The sequence below is a fragment of the Hemitrygon akajei genome, chromosome 1, assembly GCF_048418815.1.
Source record: "Hemitrygon akajei chromosome 1, sHemAka1.3, whole genome shotgun sequence".
Classification (NCBI taxonomy): Eukaryota; Metazoa; Chordata; class Chondrichthyes; order Myliobatiformes; family Dasyatidae; genus Hemitrygon; species Hemitrygon akajei.
This window is the reverse complement of record NC_133124.1, coordinates 4,869,216-4,884,374: the sequence shown is the minus strand read 5'-3', so window position 1 is coordinate 4,884,374 and position 15,159 is coordinate 4,869,216. Positions and strand designations below refer to the sequence as shown.

At 42.7% G+C, this 15,159-nt stretch overlaps 1 protein-coding gene across 1 annotated transcript in view; it reads left to right on the top strand.

Annotated features, from left to right (window-relative positions):
- Positions 1-15,159, top strand: part of ints8 (integrator complex subunit 8) — a 108,145-nt gene that overhangs the window by 72,917 nt on the left and 20,069 nt on the right. The window contains exons 20-23 of the mRNA XM_073024602.1: positions 4,555-4,614; positions 4,993-5,054; positions 5,189-5,307; positions 11,946-12,049. Of these exons, the coding sequence (XP_072880703.1) occupies positions 4,555-4,614; positions 4,993-5,054; positions 5,189-5,307; positions 11,946-12,049 (345 nt within the window). The remainder of the gene's footprint in view (positions 1-4,554; positions 4,615-4,992; positions 5,055-5,188; positions 5,308-11,945; positions 12,050-15,159) is intronic.

Sequence of the window (15,159 nt, the reverse complement as noted above, 5' to 3'; positions counted from 1 at the left end):
TTCAAGATTGTTTAATGGCAATTCCAGTACACAAGTGTAAAGGAGAACAAAATAATTGTTACTTCAGATCTGATGCAGCACAAAACAACACAAAGATGCAGAACATAATAATAAAGAAACAGAGTAAGTGATCATAAGATAGCCTATATACATAGATTGATTGTATATCCATAAAGTGACTCTAGGCACAGGAATAGCTCTACATAAGGCGACTGACAGGAAATGATAGTGGTGTTTGGGGGTGTGGAGGGATAGGTTAGTGGGTGGAGGTGTGGATCAGGCCTACGGCTTGGGGAAAGTAACTGTTTTGAGTCTGGTGTTCCTGGTGTGGATGCTACGTAGTCTCCTCCCTGATGGGAGTGGGGCAAACAGTCTATGAGCATCTTTCATGATGTTACTGGCCCTTTTCAAGGTTCAAAGGTGCACTTATTATCAAAATACACAACTCTGAAATCCTTCTCCAGGTAGCCATGAAACCAAGAAAGAAATGAAAGGCAGCACGATCATCAACCCCCAAATCCCTCCTCCCCACATAGAAAAGAACAAAAACAGAACAGGCACATCAACCCCACAAGAACCTCCCCCTCCCCCACACACAAAAAAACAGGAAAAATCAGGCAAAAACACAAAATACAAGAAAACTATAAGACTGAAGAAAGTCTCTAGTCCAAGTCCACATCCAAAACACAGAAAACCTGGGCAGCATTCTGACACAGCAGTAGCTCTCCCCCTTTCAGTAGCGTAGCAGAGTAATCCTCAGTGATCTAAAGGCTCACTCTCCCCCCTTCAGTAGCGTAGCAGAGTGATCCTCAGTGATCTAAAGGCTCACTCTCCCCCTTTCGGTAGCGTAGCAGAGTGATCCTCAGTGATCTAAAGGCTCACTCTCCCCCTTTCGGTAGCGTAGCAGAGTGATCCTCAGTGATCTAAAGGCTCACTCTCCCCCTTTCGGTAGCGTAGCAGAGTGATCCTCAGTGATCTAAAGGCTCACTCTCCCCCTTTCGGTAGCGTAGCAGAGTGATCCTCAGTGATCTAAAGGCTCACTCTCCCCCTTTCGGTAGCGTAGCAGAGTGATCCTCAGTGATCTAAAGGCTCACTCTCCCCCTTTCGGTAGCGTAGCAGAGTGATCCTCAGTGATCTAAAGGCTCACTCTCCCCCTTTCGGTAGCGTAGCAGAGTGATCCTCAGTGATCTAAAGGCTCACTCTCCCCCCTTTCGGTAGCGTAGCAGAGTGATCCTCAGTGATCTAAAGGCTCACTCTCCCCCCTTCAGTAGCGTAGCAGAGTGATCCTCAGTGATCTAAAGGCTCACTCTCCGCCCTTGCCTTCATGCTTGTTTCCTTGGTCACTTGAATCCGCACATAATGGAAGCCTTAATCGGTGAAATGGAGTCAAACGTTGGCTTGCACCCAGTCCCGCAGCCTGTCCACCATGAGGTTTACGCACACTGCCTCTGTCTCCCGGAATCCTTGGAGAATGCAGAGCTTTGAAGCACCCAAACGAACTCCACACTTCCACATTTGCCTTGATGTTTCAATTCTGCACCTTTCTGTATATATGTCCTTGATGGCAGGTAGGCTGGTGCCACAATTACAGTCGGTCTTGCAATAGGGTTCAAGAATTTGTATTTATGTGACATCTTTAATGATACAAAATGTTGCAAGGTACTTCACAAAAGTGTTATCAAACAAAACTTTACATGCGTAAAGTTTTGGATTGGTGATAAAAGGCTTGCTCAAAGTGTTTGAGAGGCACTGCGGAGAGAGTGGGACAGGGAATTTTGGGGGAGAATTGCAGAGGTATGGAACTAGATAAACTGACAAGAGTAGAATGATTAATAAAATGGGGGATTGAGTTCAATAACATAGGATAGTGCAGCACAGTACAGGCCCCTCAGCTCACAATGTTGCGCACTCTATTAATCTACTCTAAGATCAGTCTGACCCTTCTCATTCTTCTTTGTAATCTCATCACCCATACTGGGGCCAAGGCTGCCAACAGCAGTCCACCAGAGTCCTCTGTCCTTGGCCAGTCATTCAAGCTGTAGCCTATTAAAGATCCTTCCTCTCCCAGGGGTGAGGTCTTTAGAGCTTTTGTTGGCATTTCTGTAGCTCTGGGTTTTTACATGGTAGGGTTGCTAGCTTCGTGCCTAACCCTCCTCCTCTCTTTTTATTGTGTTCAGTCTGGTCACCTCATTATTGGAAGGATGGGGAAGCTTTCGAGAGGGTGTAGGGGAAATTTACCAGAAGGCTGCCTGCAGTAGAGAGCATGTCTTAAGAGGACAGGATGAGCGAACTGGGGCTTTTCTGTTCGGAGCGGTGGAAGATGAGAGGTGACTTGTTAAGAGGTGTACAAGTTGATAAGAGGCATAGATAGAGTGGACAGCCAGAGACTGTTTCCCAGAGCAGAAGTTGCTAATACCAAGAGGCATAACTTTAAGGTGATTAGCAGGAAGTGCAGGGAGGATATGACAGATACTGAAGGTTTTTTACACAGAGAGTGATGGGTGTGTAGAACTCGCTGCCAGGGCCAGTGGTGATGGAGGCAGATACATCGGGGACATTTAAGAAACACTTAGATAGACACATGGATTATAGAAAAATGGTGGGCTATTAGGTGGGAAGGGTTAGAGTAGGTAAAAAGGTTGGCGCATCATCGTGGACCAAAGAGCCCGTACTGTTCTAGATTCCATGTACATGTCTTATCCTATGTTACACCGAGTCCTATCCACCCTGGCACCAGTGCTCAGTTACTTAATAGGAACCTGACCTGGCTCAATTTTTTAAAAATATTATCAATAAAATAAAGAATAAAACTTGAAAGAGGCAGCAGGTCTGGCAGAATCTGTAGAAAGACAGACAGCGTTAACTCTTCATCAGAATCGTAACGTTGATTTCCCCTGACCTGCGGAATGTTGACAGCATTTTCTGTTTATGTGTTATGTTTGCAGTATCTGCAGTTTTGTTATTTAAAAGCTGCATCTTTGTTTGCCTCGTTGCCTTCCCGCTGCAACGAGACAAACTACCCTTTAAACTGTAGGCGGGTTGAGGAGAGACACCATTAGTTGAAAGAGGGAAGCAATGATCACAGAGTCATGGTAACATAGAAATCTACAGCACATTACAGGCTCTTCGGCCCACAGTGTTTTGCCAACCATGTAACCTACTCTAGAAACTGCCTAGAATTACCCTACTGCATAGCCCTCTATTTTTTCTAAGCTCCATGTACCTATCTAAGAGTCTCTTAAAAGACCCTATTGTATCTATCACCATCTCTGGCAGTGCAGTCCACACACCCACCATTCTCTGTGTGAAAAGCTTACCTCTGACATCTCCCTTGTACCTACTACCAAACATCTTAAAACTATGGCCCCTCTTGTTAGCCCTGGGAAAAAGCCTCTGACTATCCACATGATCAATGCCCCTCATCATCTTATATATCTCTATCAGGTCATCTCTCATCCTCCGTAGCTCCAAGGAGAAAAGGCCGAGTTCACTCAACCTATTCTCATAAGACATGCTCCCCAATCCAGGTAACATCCTTGTAAATCTCCTCTGCACTCTCTCTCTATAACATCCACATCCTTCCTGTAGTGAGGTGACCAGAACTGTTTGTTGATTTGATTCAGTGTGGAACGGGCCCTTCTGGGCCAACGAGCTGCACCGCCCAGCGACCCACCTCTTTATTTCTAGCCTAATAACAGGACAATTTACAATGACCAATTAACCTACGAACTGTGGGAGAAAACCTATGCCATCACAGAGAGGGGTGTGCAAACTCCTTACAAACCGCATCAGAAATGAATTCTGAACTCTGATGCCTGAGCTGTAATAACTGTGCAGATATTTCAATCAGTTATTCTATCCCTGTCTCAGCTGCCCAGAGGAGCATGCATATAGAATATAGAGCATTTCAGCACAGTACAGGCCCTTTGCCCCATGAAATTGTGCTGACCTGTTAACCTACTGTAAGATCAATCTCACCCTGTCATTATCATCATCATCATGTGCTGTGCCGTATGACATAGGTGATCATGACCTTTCCATGACCATGATTGTTCTTGGCAAATTTTTCTACAGATGTAGTTTCACATTGCCTTCTTCTGGATGAAATGATTGTTGGTGCCAGATGGGGTGGTTTGAGTATCTCAGAAACTGCTGATCTCCTGGGATTTTCACACACAGCAGTCTCCAGAGTTTACAGAGAATGGTGCAAGAAACAAAAAACATCCAGTGAGCAGCAATTCTGTGGGGGAAAATGCCTTGTTAATGAGAGAGGTCGGAGGTGAATGGCCAGACTGGCTCAATCTGACAGAAAGGTGTCAGTAGCTCAAATAACCACACACTACAACAGTGGTGTGCAGAAGAGCATCTCTAAACGCACAACACATTGAACCTTGAAATGGATGGACTGCACCAGGTTCCACTCCTGTACCTAATAAAGTGGTCACTGAGTGAATATAACTGCTTTGTAAAGATGCTAACTAATATAAAATGACCAAAAATATTGAACAGATTGAACTTTATGAATAAAAAATGAATTGCATCTTTTTTTTCCAGGATCCATTGGTGCTTACAATATTAATCTCCCTCTTTGTGAAGTTACACAACATTGTTCGGGTTTGTATTGCTTAATATTTTTAAATCAAGTTCAAATTTAATTAATAACAAATACAGCCAAATGAAACAACATTATTCTGGATGCTAAGGTGCAAAACACAGTACCAACAGTCACAAACTTGTAGCACATATAAGATAGCAGTAAAGTACAGTCACACAAATATATATATTGCTGAAGTCCCTTAGCGACATATTCTGTAAATTGATGGTGTATGGGTGTTATAGACAAGAACAAGCAGTTCTCAACAGCACACTTGTCATTTCACCAATTGAACACTGGAGGACAGTGAGGACATTTAAACAAATATTACACTTAGGTTAGCATAATGAATTAATATTGCCCGTTATCATACGTTGATATGATTTTTCCTGTGATAGGATGACATTGTAAATGACGTCACTGCCGAGTACATGTCCATTTGGCCAACGTCCGTCCCAAAGTAAGTACAGTCGTCATTGCAGTCGTTCAAGTGAATCTGATACTTGTTTGTGTGGATTGTGTAGAGTTTTAATTTCCTGTCCATTACCTGAATAGCTTGTCTCACAAATGTTTGCTTTGCATTTGATTTCTAAGCTTGCAGTCGGTGGATGTTGAGGCAGTTGCTGTCACGATGAGGGAGATGGTCAGTTATTCATTAAACATCAACTCCAATAACCACTGTTGGTTAGCTACCCAGGCAGATATTTACTTCGGTAACTATAACATCTTTTAAATTACCTTCAATGTATTTGTTGATTTTGGAAGTGTTCTTTTGTTTGTTTGTTATGTGCTGTGTCATATGATGTAGGTGATTATGATCTTTCCATGACTATGATTGTTCTTGGCAAATATTTGTACAAAAGTGGTTTGCCATTGTCTTCTTCTGGGCAGTGTCTTTACAGGACTGGTGACCTCAGTCATTATCAACACTCTTCAGAGGTTATCTGCCTGGTGTCAGTGGTCACATAACCAGGACTTGTGATATTCACCAGCTGCTCATACGACTATCTGCCTCCCAATCCATGGTTTCACATGACCCTGATCGGGGGGAGGGGTGGGAAGTGGTAAGTAGGTGCTGCATCTTGCCCAAGGGTGACCTGCAGGTATTCATTGCATTGGAGTATCTTACTGTAATTAGTATTCAAGGCTGAAGTGATCAAAATTAGTATGACTCTACTGTTAGCATTACTGTTGTGAGTTCTGTTTGAAACCTCCCACCCCCACAACCACCACAACTTTATCATTTCCTGTCAGTCACCTGATGTGGACACTCCACTGCCCAGCTTCACTTTACAGAGATACAATCAATCTATGTATATAAGCTATCTTATGCATTTAGATTTATTATTTTTTTTATTATTGTGTTCTTTATCTTACTGTGGTTTTTTTATGCTGTATCAGATCAGGGGTAACAATTATTTCATTCTCCTTTACACTTGTGACTTAAACAATCTTGAATCTTGAAAATTCCACTCTCAATCCCTACTCATTTTTGTGGTCTGCCTATCTTAATCACACTTCCTGCAATAGGTCTTTGCCGTAGAAGCTATGATTCTTTTAAGTACACATTTAAGTAGTTGTGGACTCACTTTCATGTACTCGTGTTCTCAGTATTATTTACAGTACTATGCAAAAACTATATATGTGGCTGAGACTTTTGTACAGAACGTATTTACTGTTTTTTTGAATTTGCACAGTTTGTCTTCTTTTGCACGTTGGTTGTTTGTCAATCTTAGTGTGTAGTTTTTCATTGATTTTATTGTGTTTCTTTGTTGTACTGTGGATGCCTGCAAGAAAATGTATCTCCAGATGCATGTAAGTCACCTGCCCTAAACAGCAGTGACGTAACGTACAGTAAGCGACCTGAGTGAGTACATAGGAAAGTCTGTTTTTCCTACGTACTTGCTCAGCTTACCACCTGCTTACTGCCAGTTACACCACTGCTGTTTGGGGCAGCAGGGAAGGTCCTCCATCTCTGGCCGTGTTCAGGCTTCCTTCGTCATGTCAGTAGTTCCCTCGGTTTACACTGCTGTCAGTCATGCAAGTCCAGGTGGAGACTGAGGAATACCATCGCACTCAGGTGTAGAAGGATTCTTCGTTGTGGTTTCCATAACAATTTTGGTTGACCAATCGGTTGTTAGCCCTGAGATGACCCCTCCCGAACCTGGAGGATTGAAAGTAAAGTTTGATATTCTAAATAAAATTTATTATCAGAGTACGTACATGTCACCGCATACAACCCTGAGATTCATTTTCTACGGATATATATAAATAGCAATAAATAACGATATAACAGAGTCCTTAAATGAGTGTAGCTGTCCCCTTTTGTTCAAGAGCCTGATGGTTGAGGGGTGGTAACTATAATATTGAGAACAAGAGTTGTAGAGTCCTAGATTTTCGTAAGTTGGCATTTACTGGTGGTTTTCCTGTAACACCATGGTTCTTTTTTTTAATTTTTTAATTAGTTTTTCAAAACATTTTACAAAATTAAATGAGGAGCATTAATACAGTGCAAGATTAAGCATACAATAACAATATGCTACAAAGGAAGAGAATTTAACAAAAAAGCACCTGAATTAAAGACAAGTGAGCTTAGTGTCCTCCCCAAGCCACACAACACAAGAAAAAAAACAACAACTCCTCCAGACCAACCACCACACAGTATAAAGAGTATAAGTCCGGACAGTCAAACTCCCAGACTGTGAATACACTTAGTAACAGAGGATAATAATGCCTACTACCAGAAAAAAAAAGGGAGCTGAAAGCAAGGGACCGAAAAGAAGAAAAAAAAAGAGAAAAAAAAAACCCTAGTCAGGAGGAAGGTTATGAAAGTACTCGATAAAAGGTCCCCAGACCTTATGAAACTTTAGATCCGAATTAAGAACTGAATAATGAATTTTTTTGAGGTCCAAGCAGGCCATAATGTCGTTAAGCCATTGCGCATGAGTGGTCGGGGCAACATCTCTCCATCTAAGGAGGATCAAGCGTCTCGCCAGGAGAGAGGCAAAGGATAGTATTCGGCATTTGGTCGGACCCAGACATAAATCTGTCTCGCCCCAAAAACTGAACAGAGCAATTAAGGGGTTAGGTTCTAGGTGCTGATTCAGAATACCCGATAGTGTAGTGAAGACATCTTTCCAGAATTTCTCCAAGCTAGGACAGAGCCAGTACATATGGATGAGAGAGGCCACCCCCCTCTTGCATTTATCACAGAGCGGACTAATGCCAGAGTAGAATCGAGATAGTTTAGATTTAGACATATGGGCTCTATGAACAATCTTAAACTGTAAGAGGCAATGGCGAGCACAAAGGGAGGTTGAGTTAACCGATTTGAGAACTGAGTCCCAGCTCTCCTCGGATAGGGAGATATTTAAATCCTGCTCCCAGGCCATTTTAATTTTATCCACAGGGGCCCGTCGTAAGGCTGCTAGTTTATCTCGGATAATTGAAATTAAACCTTTACCTAGTGGATTAATGGAAAGAAATAGGTCCATAGCATTTTTCGCAGGCATTTCAGGAAAGTTAGGAATTAAAGGAGCAGTAAAGTGTCGGATTTGGAGATATCTGAAAAAGTGAGCGTTAGGTAGGTTGAACTTAACGGAGAGCTGCTGAAAAGAAGCGAAGCAATTATCAATGAAGAGATCTTCAAAATGTCTAATGCCCTTCCTGTACCAAACATGGAATGCTGAATCGTACGTAGTAGGTAAAAAAAGGTGATTATGTGCGACAGGGCTAGAAACGGAAAACCCCTGGAAACCATAGCATTTCCTGAACTGAGCCCATATACGCAAAGTGTGTCTAACCAGAGGATTAGCTATTGATCTGGGCAGACTGCTAGGGAGTGCAGAGCCAAGAAGTGCAGATATAGATAATTCTTTAGTGGAGCTCAACTCCATTGCCACCCAGTTAGGGCACTCGGGTTGACCGTGGAAGAAAGACCAGAAAGCAGCACAACGTATATTAGCTGCCCAGTACTGTAACACCATGGTTGCATTCATAAGATCCTTGTTATTTAAAAAATATCATGTTATAAAAATAATTGTGTTAATCAGAAAAATGAGTCAGGGCTCAAGTTTCATACTCGCAATAACAAAGCTGGGGCACCACGGTGGCATAGTGGTTAGTGTGACACTCACAGCTCGGAGCATCGAAGTTCAGCTTAAGGTAAAAGCGCCCTTGGGGCAGGTGACCATAATATGATCAAATTCACCCTGAAAATTGAGAAGGAGAAGCTAAAGTCAGATATATCAGTATTACAGTGGAGTAAAGGGAATTACGGAGTTGGCCAGAATTGATTGGAAAAGAACACTGGAAGGGTTGACAACAGAACACCAATGGCTGGAATTTCTGGAAGCAATTTAGGTGGCACAAGATATATACGTCCCAAAGAGGAAGATGTATTCTGAAGGAAAGATGACACAACTATGGCTAACAAGAGAAGTCAATGCTTCCATAAAAGCCAAAGAGGGGGTAAGAGTTAATGGGAAGTTAGAAGACTGGGAAGCTTTTAAAAACCAACAGAAGACAACTAAATAAGTCACCAAGAAGGTAAAGATGGAATGCAAAAGTAAGCTTGCCAATAATATTAAAGAGAATACCAGAAGTTTTTTAAGATGCAGAAAGTGTAAAGAGAGGCAAAAGTGGATATTGGACTGCTGGAAAATGATTCTGGTGAGGTAGTAATGGGGACAACAAAATAGCGGACAAACTAAATAAATATTTTGCATCAGTCTTCACTGTAGAAGACAGTAGCAGTATGGTGGAAGCTCTAGGTTTCAGGAGTCATGAAGTGTGTACAGTTACCATAGCTAGACAGAAGGTTTATGGGAAACTGAAAGGTCTGAAGGTTGATAAGTCACCTGGAGCATATGGTGTACACCCCAGAGTTCCAAAAAAAAGTGTCTGAAGAGATCATGGCGGCATTAGTAACGATCTTTCAAGAATCGCTACATTCTGGAATGGTTCTAGAAGACTGGAAAATTGTAAATGTCACTCCACTCTTCAAAAGAGAGAGAGGCAGAAGAAAGGAAACTATAGGCCAGTTAGTCTGACCATATGGTTGGGAAGATATTGGAGTCAATTATTACGGATGAGGTCTCAGGGTACTTAGAGGCTCATGATAAAGTAAACCGTGGTCAGCATGGTTTCTTCAAGGGAAAATCTTACCTGACAAATGTGCTGGAATTCTTTGAAGGATTAACAAGCAGAATAGACAAAGAAGAATCAGTTGATGTCGAGTACTTGGATTTTCAGAAGGCCTTTGACAAGGTGCCACACATGAGGCTGCTTAACAAGCTACGAGCCCATGGTATTACAGGAAAGATCCTAGCATGGATAAAGCAGTGACTGATTGTCAGGAGGCAGAGAGTGGAAATAAAGGGAGCCTTTTCTGACTGGCTGCTGGTGACCAGTGGTGTCCCACAGGGATCTGTGTTGGGACTGATTCTTTTTACATTATATGTCAATGATTTGGATGATGGAATTGATGGCTTTGTTGCAATATTATTCAAAAATATGAAGATAGGTGGAGGGGCAGTTAGTTTTGAGGAAGTAGAGAGACTGCAGATGGACTTAGACAGATTAGGACAATAAGCAAAGAAATGGCAGATGGAATACAGAGTCAAGAAGTGTATGGTCACGCACATCAGTAGAAGAAATGAAATGGTATTTATTCCAGATTTGAATGCCTTGTTTGGGCCTGTATTGACGAGAATTCTGAAGAATGGATGGTGAACTCATTGGTGAAAGGACTTGATAGAGTGGATCTGGAGGGGTTGTTTCCTATGGAGGAATGGCTAAGACCACCAGAGGACCCAGCTTCACAATACAGGGGTGTCCTTTGAGAACAAAGATGAGGAGGAATTTCTTAAGCATGGAGTGGTGAGTCTGAGGAATTCTTTGCTACAAGCAGCTGTGGAGACCGAGTCTTCATGTATATTTAAGGCAGAGGTTGATAGATGCTTGATTAGTCAGGGCATGTAGAGAAATGAGGACTGGGGCTGAGAGGGAAATTGAATCAGCCATGATGAAATGGTGGAGCAGACTCGATGGGCCAAATGGCCTAATTGTGCTTCTTTGTCTTATGGTCTTGTGGTCTAAGTATATCAAGGGATGCATGTTACAATGTTTTATGAGTATCTTTGCACAAGTACCAATTGAATTGATTGCCTGTTGATATCTAATGGCTTCCCAAGGTAAAGCCGACACTCAGTGGAGTCTGACTGTGCTGGCAAGGGCATATGCAAACAGTTTCTTTGTCTAGTACCACTTCTCTCCTGCCTGTCCAATTCCAAATTAACAAAGTGGTTCTTTAATTCGCAGGTGAAGTTGTGTTCTAATCGTTCCAGCCCATAATACAGATAGTGTTTCCTGATCCGTCAATGGCAGTATATACAATATGCAATTTGGAGCATGTTGCAGCAGTGTTACCTGTACAATTGATCAATTAATCTATGTTTAACAAAAATTTAATTAGCAATCCCCAGGCCTGAGGGTGCCAAATTTAGGGGAATTTTGTACAAAGTACTTGAAGGTTTCAGACTATAATGCATAGGAGCAGAAATAGACCATTCAGCCCATTATCTGCTCTGCCATTCCATCAAGGGTGATTTATCATTCCCCTCAAACCCATTCTCCTTCTTTCTACCTGTAACCTTTAACACTCTTGCTAATCAAGAACCTATCAACCTCCACTTTAAATATACCCAATGACTTGGCCTCCCTAGCTGTCTGTGGCAATGAATTTCACAGACTCACCACCCTCTGGCAAAAGAAGCTCATTCTCATCTCTGCTCTGATGCGATATACTTCTGTTGTCAGGCTGGGTCCTCTGGTCCTAGACTCCCCCACTACTGGACACATCCTCTCCACGTCCACTTTATCCAAGCTTTTAGTATTCAATAGGTTTCAATGAAATATCCTCCCCACCCCCATTCTAAATTACAGTGAGCTATCAAACACTCCTCATAGCGTTAATCCTTTCATTTCCAGGATCATTCTCATGAACCTCCTCTAGTCCCTCTCCTATTACCAGACTCTCCTCAAAACCCTCTCCTACTCCAGCTGTTCTTAGATAGGGGCCCACAACTGCTCACAATAATAAGATTATAAGCATTCATAAAATTGTTCTTTATATGAGCAGTGGAGACCAGGTCATTTGGTGTATGTAAAGCAGAGGTTGCTAGGTTCTTGATTAGTCAGGGTGTGAAAGGTTACAGAAAGAAGGCAGGAGTCGACTCGATGGGCTGAATGGTCTTTATGATTATATTGTTATAGTTGTCAAAGAAAGAATTTGTTGCAGTATATTTTGCTCAATGTAATAGTGGATTTTTTTTATTCTCTAATATTTTAGCAACCGATCAGTTTTCTGCAGCCCTGCACTTCTACCTTCAAGCTGGTGCTATTTGTTCAGACTTCTTCAATAAGTGCGTCCCTTCCGATGTATACACAGACATGGTAAGAACATAGAACGTACAACTGTATAGGTCCTTTGGCCCACAATGTTGTGCTGACCATTTAATCTAATCCAGGGTCACTCTCATTCTTCCCTCCTACGTAGTCTCCATTTTTCATCCATGTGCCAAGAACGTCCATTTTGAACAGAGATGAGGAGAGATTTCTTTAGCCAGAGTCTGATGAATCTGTGCAATTCATTACCACAGAGACCGTGAAGATCAAATCGAGTATATTTAAAGCAGAGGTTGAAGGTTCTTGACTAATCAAGGCATCAAAGTTTATGGGGGTGGCAAGGTAACTTAATGGCCAGCACAACGTTTTACAGTACCTGCGACCTGCTTTCAATTCCTGCCACTGCCGGTAAGGAGATTGTATGTTCTCCCTGTGAAGTGGGTTTCCTCCAGGTGCTCTGGTTTCCTGTCATAGTCCAAAGACGTACCAGTTGGCAGGTTAACTGATCATTGTAAATTATCCTGTGATTAGGCTGGGATTAAGTTGGGAGGTTGCTGGGTGGTGTGGTTCAAAGGGCTGGAAGGGCCTGTTCCACACTGTATGTCAATAAGTAAATAAATAAAGGCAGGAGAATGGGTTGAGAGGGAAAATGCATCAGCTGTGATGAAATGGTGGAGCGGACATGATGGGTTGAAAGGCCTAATTCTGCTCTGATGTTTTTTTTATTAAGTGCAATCGTGAACAATAGCCTGATCAGAATTGCTGATCATGTCAACTAGTTCCCAAAGAGAACTCCGATAGGCCGATCAGATGGTTCACTGTTGCTCAGCAATAGAACATTAAAAAATCGTATATACAATTAAGAAATTACTAAAAAATAGTAGAATTCCTGGAGTCATGATGATCATGATGAAATCTGCTAGAGAGAGACATTTATACACATGCTGTCCTCCATAATTCAAAGAGATTGAAGGATAAGGTTACAGGGTGACAAAACGTGACAGGAGCACTTGTAACTAAAAACTAATCCCTACCGGGAGAAAACAGCACCTGATCTTTCCGCACTGTTCCCCAGCAGTTTAAGCACTAAGTCCAGCCGGAACATAACTCATAAATGCTCTTGAAAGTCAGGTATTAGCTCTACCTACCAACAACCAAGTATTGCCATCCTGGTCCCCTTCATGATAGCTTATGAAGAAGCATGTGACTTCCCTCCCAGAGATGATAGGTGTTTGTGCACTCGACTCTTGAAGACTTGGACCCCATCGTCGCAGATGTTTCCAACCACAGCATCTGGAAGGCTGTCCCAAATTCTGATAGCACAGTGAAGGAAGCTTCTTTCCAGTGTGCAGGTTTTCGCATCAGGGACAGAAACAGCATGAGCAGGCATAGATAAACTTGATGGTGTGGTGCGCCGTCTCTCACAAGATGAAGGCAGCATGGCGCAAAGGTCTGCAGGGCTGTGGCTGGTGTGCATTTTGTACAGCACAGTATTTACAGTAACCTGTCATCTGTGGTGTAAGCTACTGATGGCTAACTTCTCACGAGCTGTGGCTTCATCTACACCTATAATCCTGAGAGCCTTTCTCTGAATGGAATCAAGCTGGCTGAGGACACTCTGTGAGGCATCCATCCATGATAAGCAGGCATACTCCATGATACTTCGTACCTGGGCTTTGTAAACCTTGGCTCTGCCCTCTTTGTCTAGTTTGGATGCTACTTTCCGCAGAGCTCCAAGCCTTTGTCCAGCCTTGTTTGAAATAGTGAAAGGTGTTTATCCCACACTAACTTGCTGTCAATATTAACACCAAGGAACAAAGCCATCTATTCCATCATCCAAAGCATTGAGATATAACGTTAAATCAGCCACTGCTTTATCCATGCTAGAATCTTTCCTATAATACCACGGGTTCATAGCTTGTTAAGTAGCCTCATGTGTGGCATCTTGTTGAAAGCCACCTGAAAATGCAAGTGCACAGCATCAATCAATTTTCCTTTGTCTATTATGCTTATTCTTCAAAGAATTCCAGCAGATTTGTCAGGGAAGATTTTCCCATGAGGCAGCCATGTTGACTATGGCCTGTTTTATCATGTGCCTCCAAGTACCCCAAAACCACATCCTTAACAATCGACTCCAACATCTTCCCAACCACTGAAGTCAGACTAACTGGTCTATAATTTCCTTTCTTCTGACTTTCTCTCTTTTCGAAGAATGGAGTTACATTTGCAACTTTCCAGCCTTTCAGAAGCAAGATATTTCGGAATCTAGTGACTCTTGAAAGATCATTTCTAACGCTTCCTTGATCTCTTCAACCATCTCTTTCAGAACTCTGGGCTGTACACCATATGGTCCAGGTGAATTACAAACCTTTCAGTTTCCCAAGAACCTTCTCTCTAGTTATGGTAATTTCACATACTTAATGACCCCCGACACCTAGAACTTCCACCATACTGCTAGTGTCTTCCACAGTGAAGACTGATGCATCTCCAGCCATACATCATGGAAATGGGCACTTCAGCCCACTCACTACACTGACCAACAGGCACCCTCTTGATCCCAGATTGTTCTCCCCGTGTCCTCATCAGTTGTTGCCAGGTTCAATGCCATTGTCGGACTCCCTGAGACACTAGGGATAACTTACATTGGCCAGTTCTCCCACTAACTCACTCGTCTTCATCATATGGGGGAAGACTGGACTGACTTTAAAACTTCTGCATTTCAGGTTCTTGAAAGAAGATAATTAAGGCAGCCCAGTGGTGTAGCAGTTTGTGTGACGCCTGACAGCATCAGTGACCTGGTCAAATCCCACTGCTGTCTTTAAAGAGCAAACATGAGGAAATCTGCAGATGCTGGAAATTCAAACAACACACACAAAATGCTGGTGGAACACAGCAGGCCAGGCAGCATCTATAAGGAGAAGCACTGTCGATGTTTCGGGTTGAGACCCTTCACCAGGACTAACGATGGAGGGTCTCGGCCCGAAACGTCGACAGTGCTTCTCCTTATAGTTGCTGCCTGGCCTGCTGTGTTCCACCAGCATTTTGTGTGTGCTGTCTTTAAAGAGCTTGTCCACTTTCCCCGTGACTGTGGGAGTTTCCTCTGGGTGCTCCATTTCCCTTCCACATTCTAAAGACATGCAGGTTAGCGGGTTAATTGG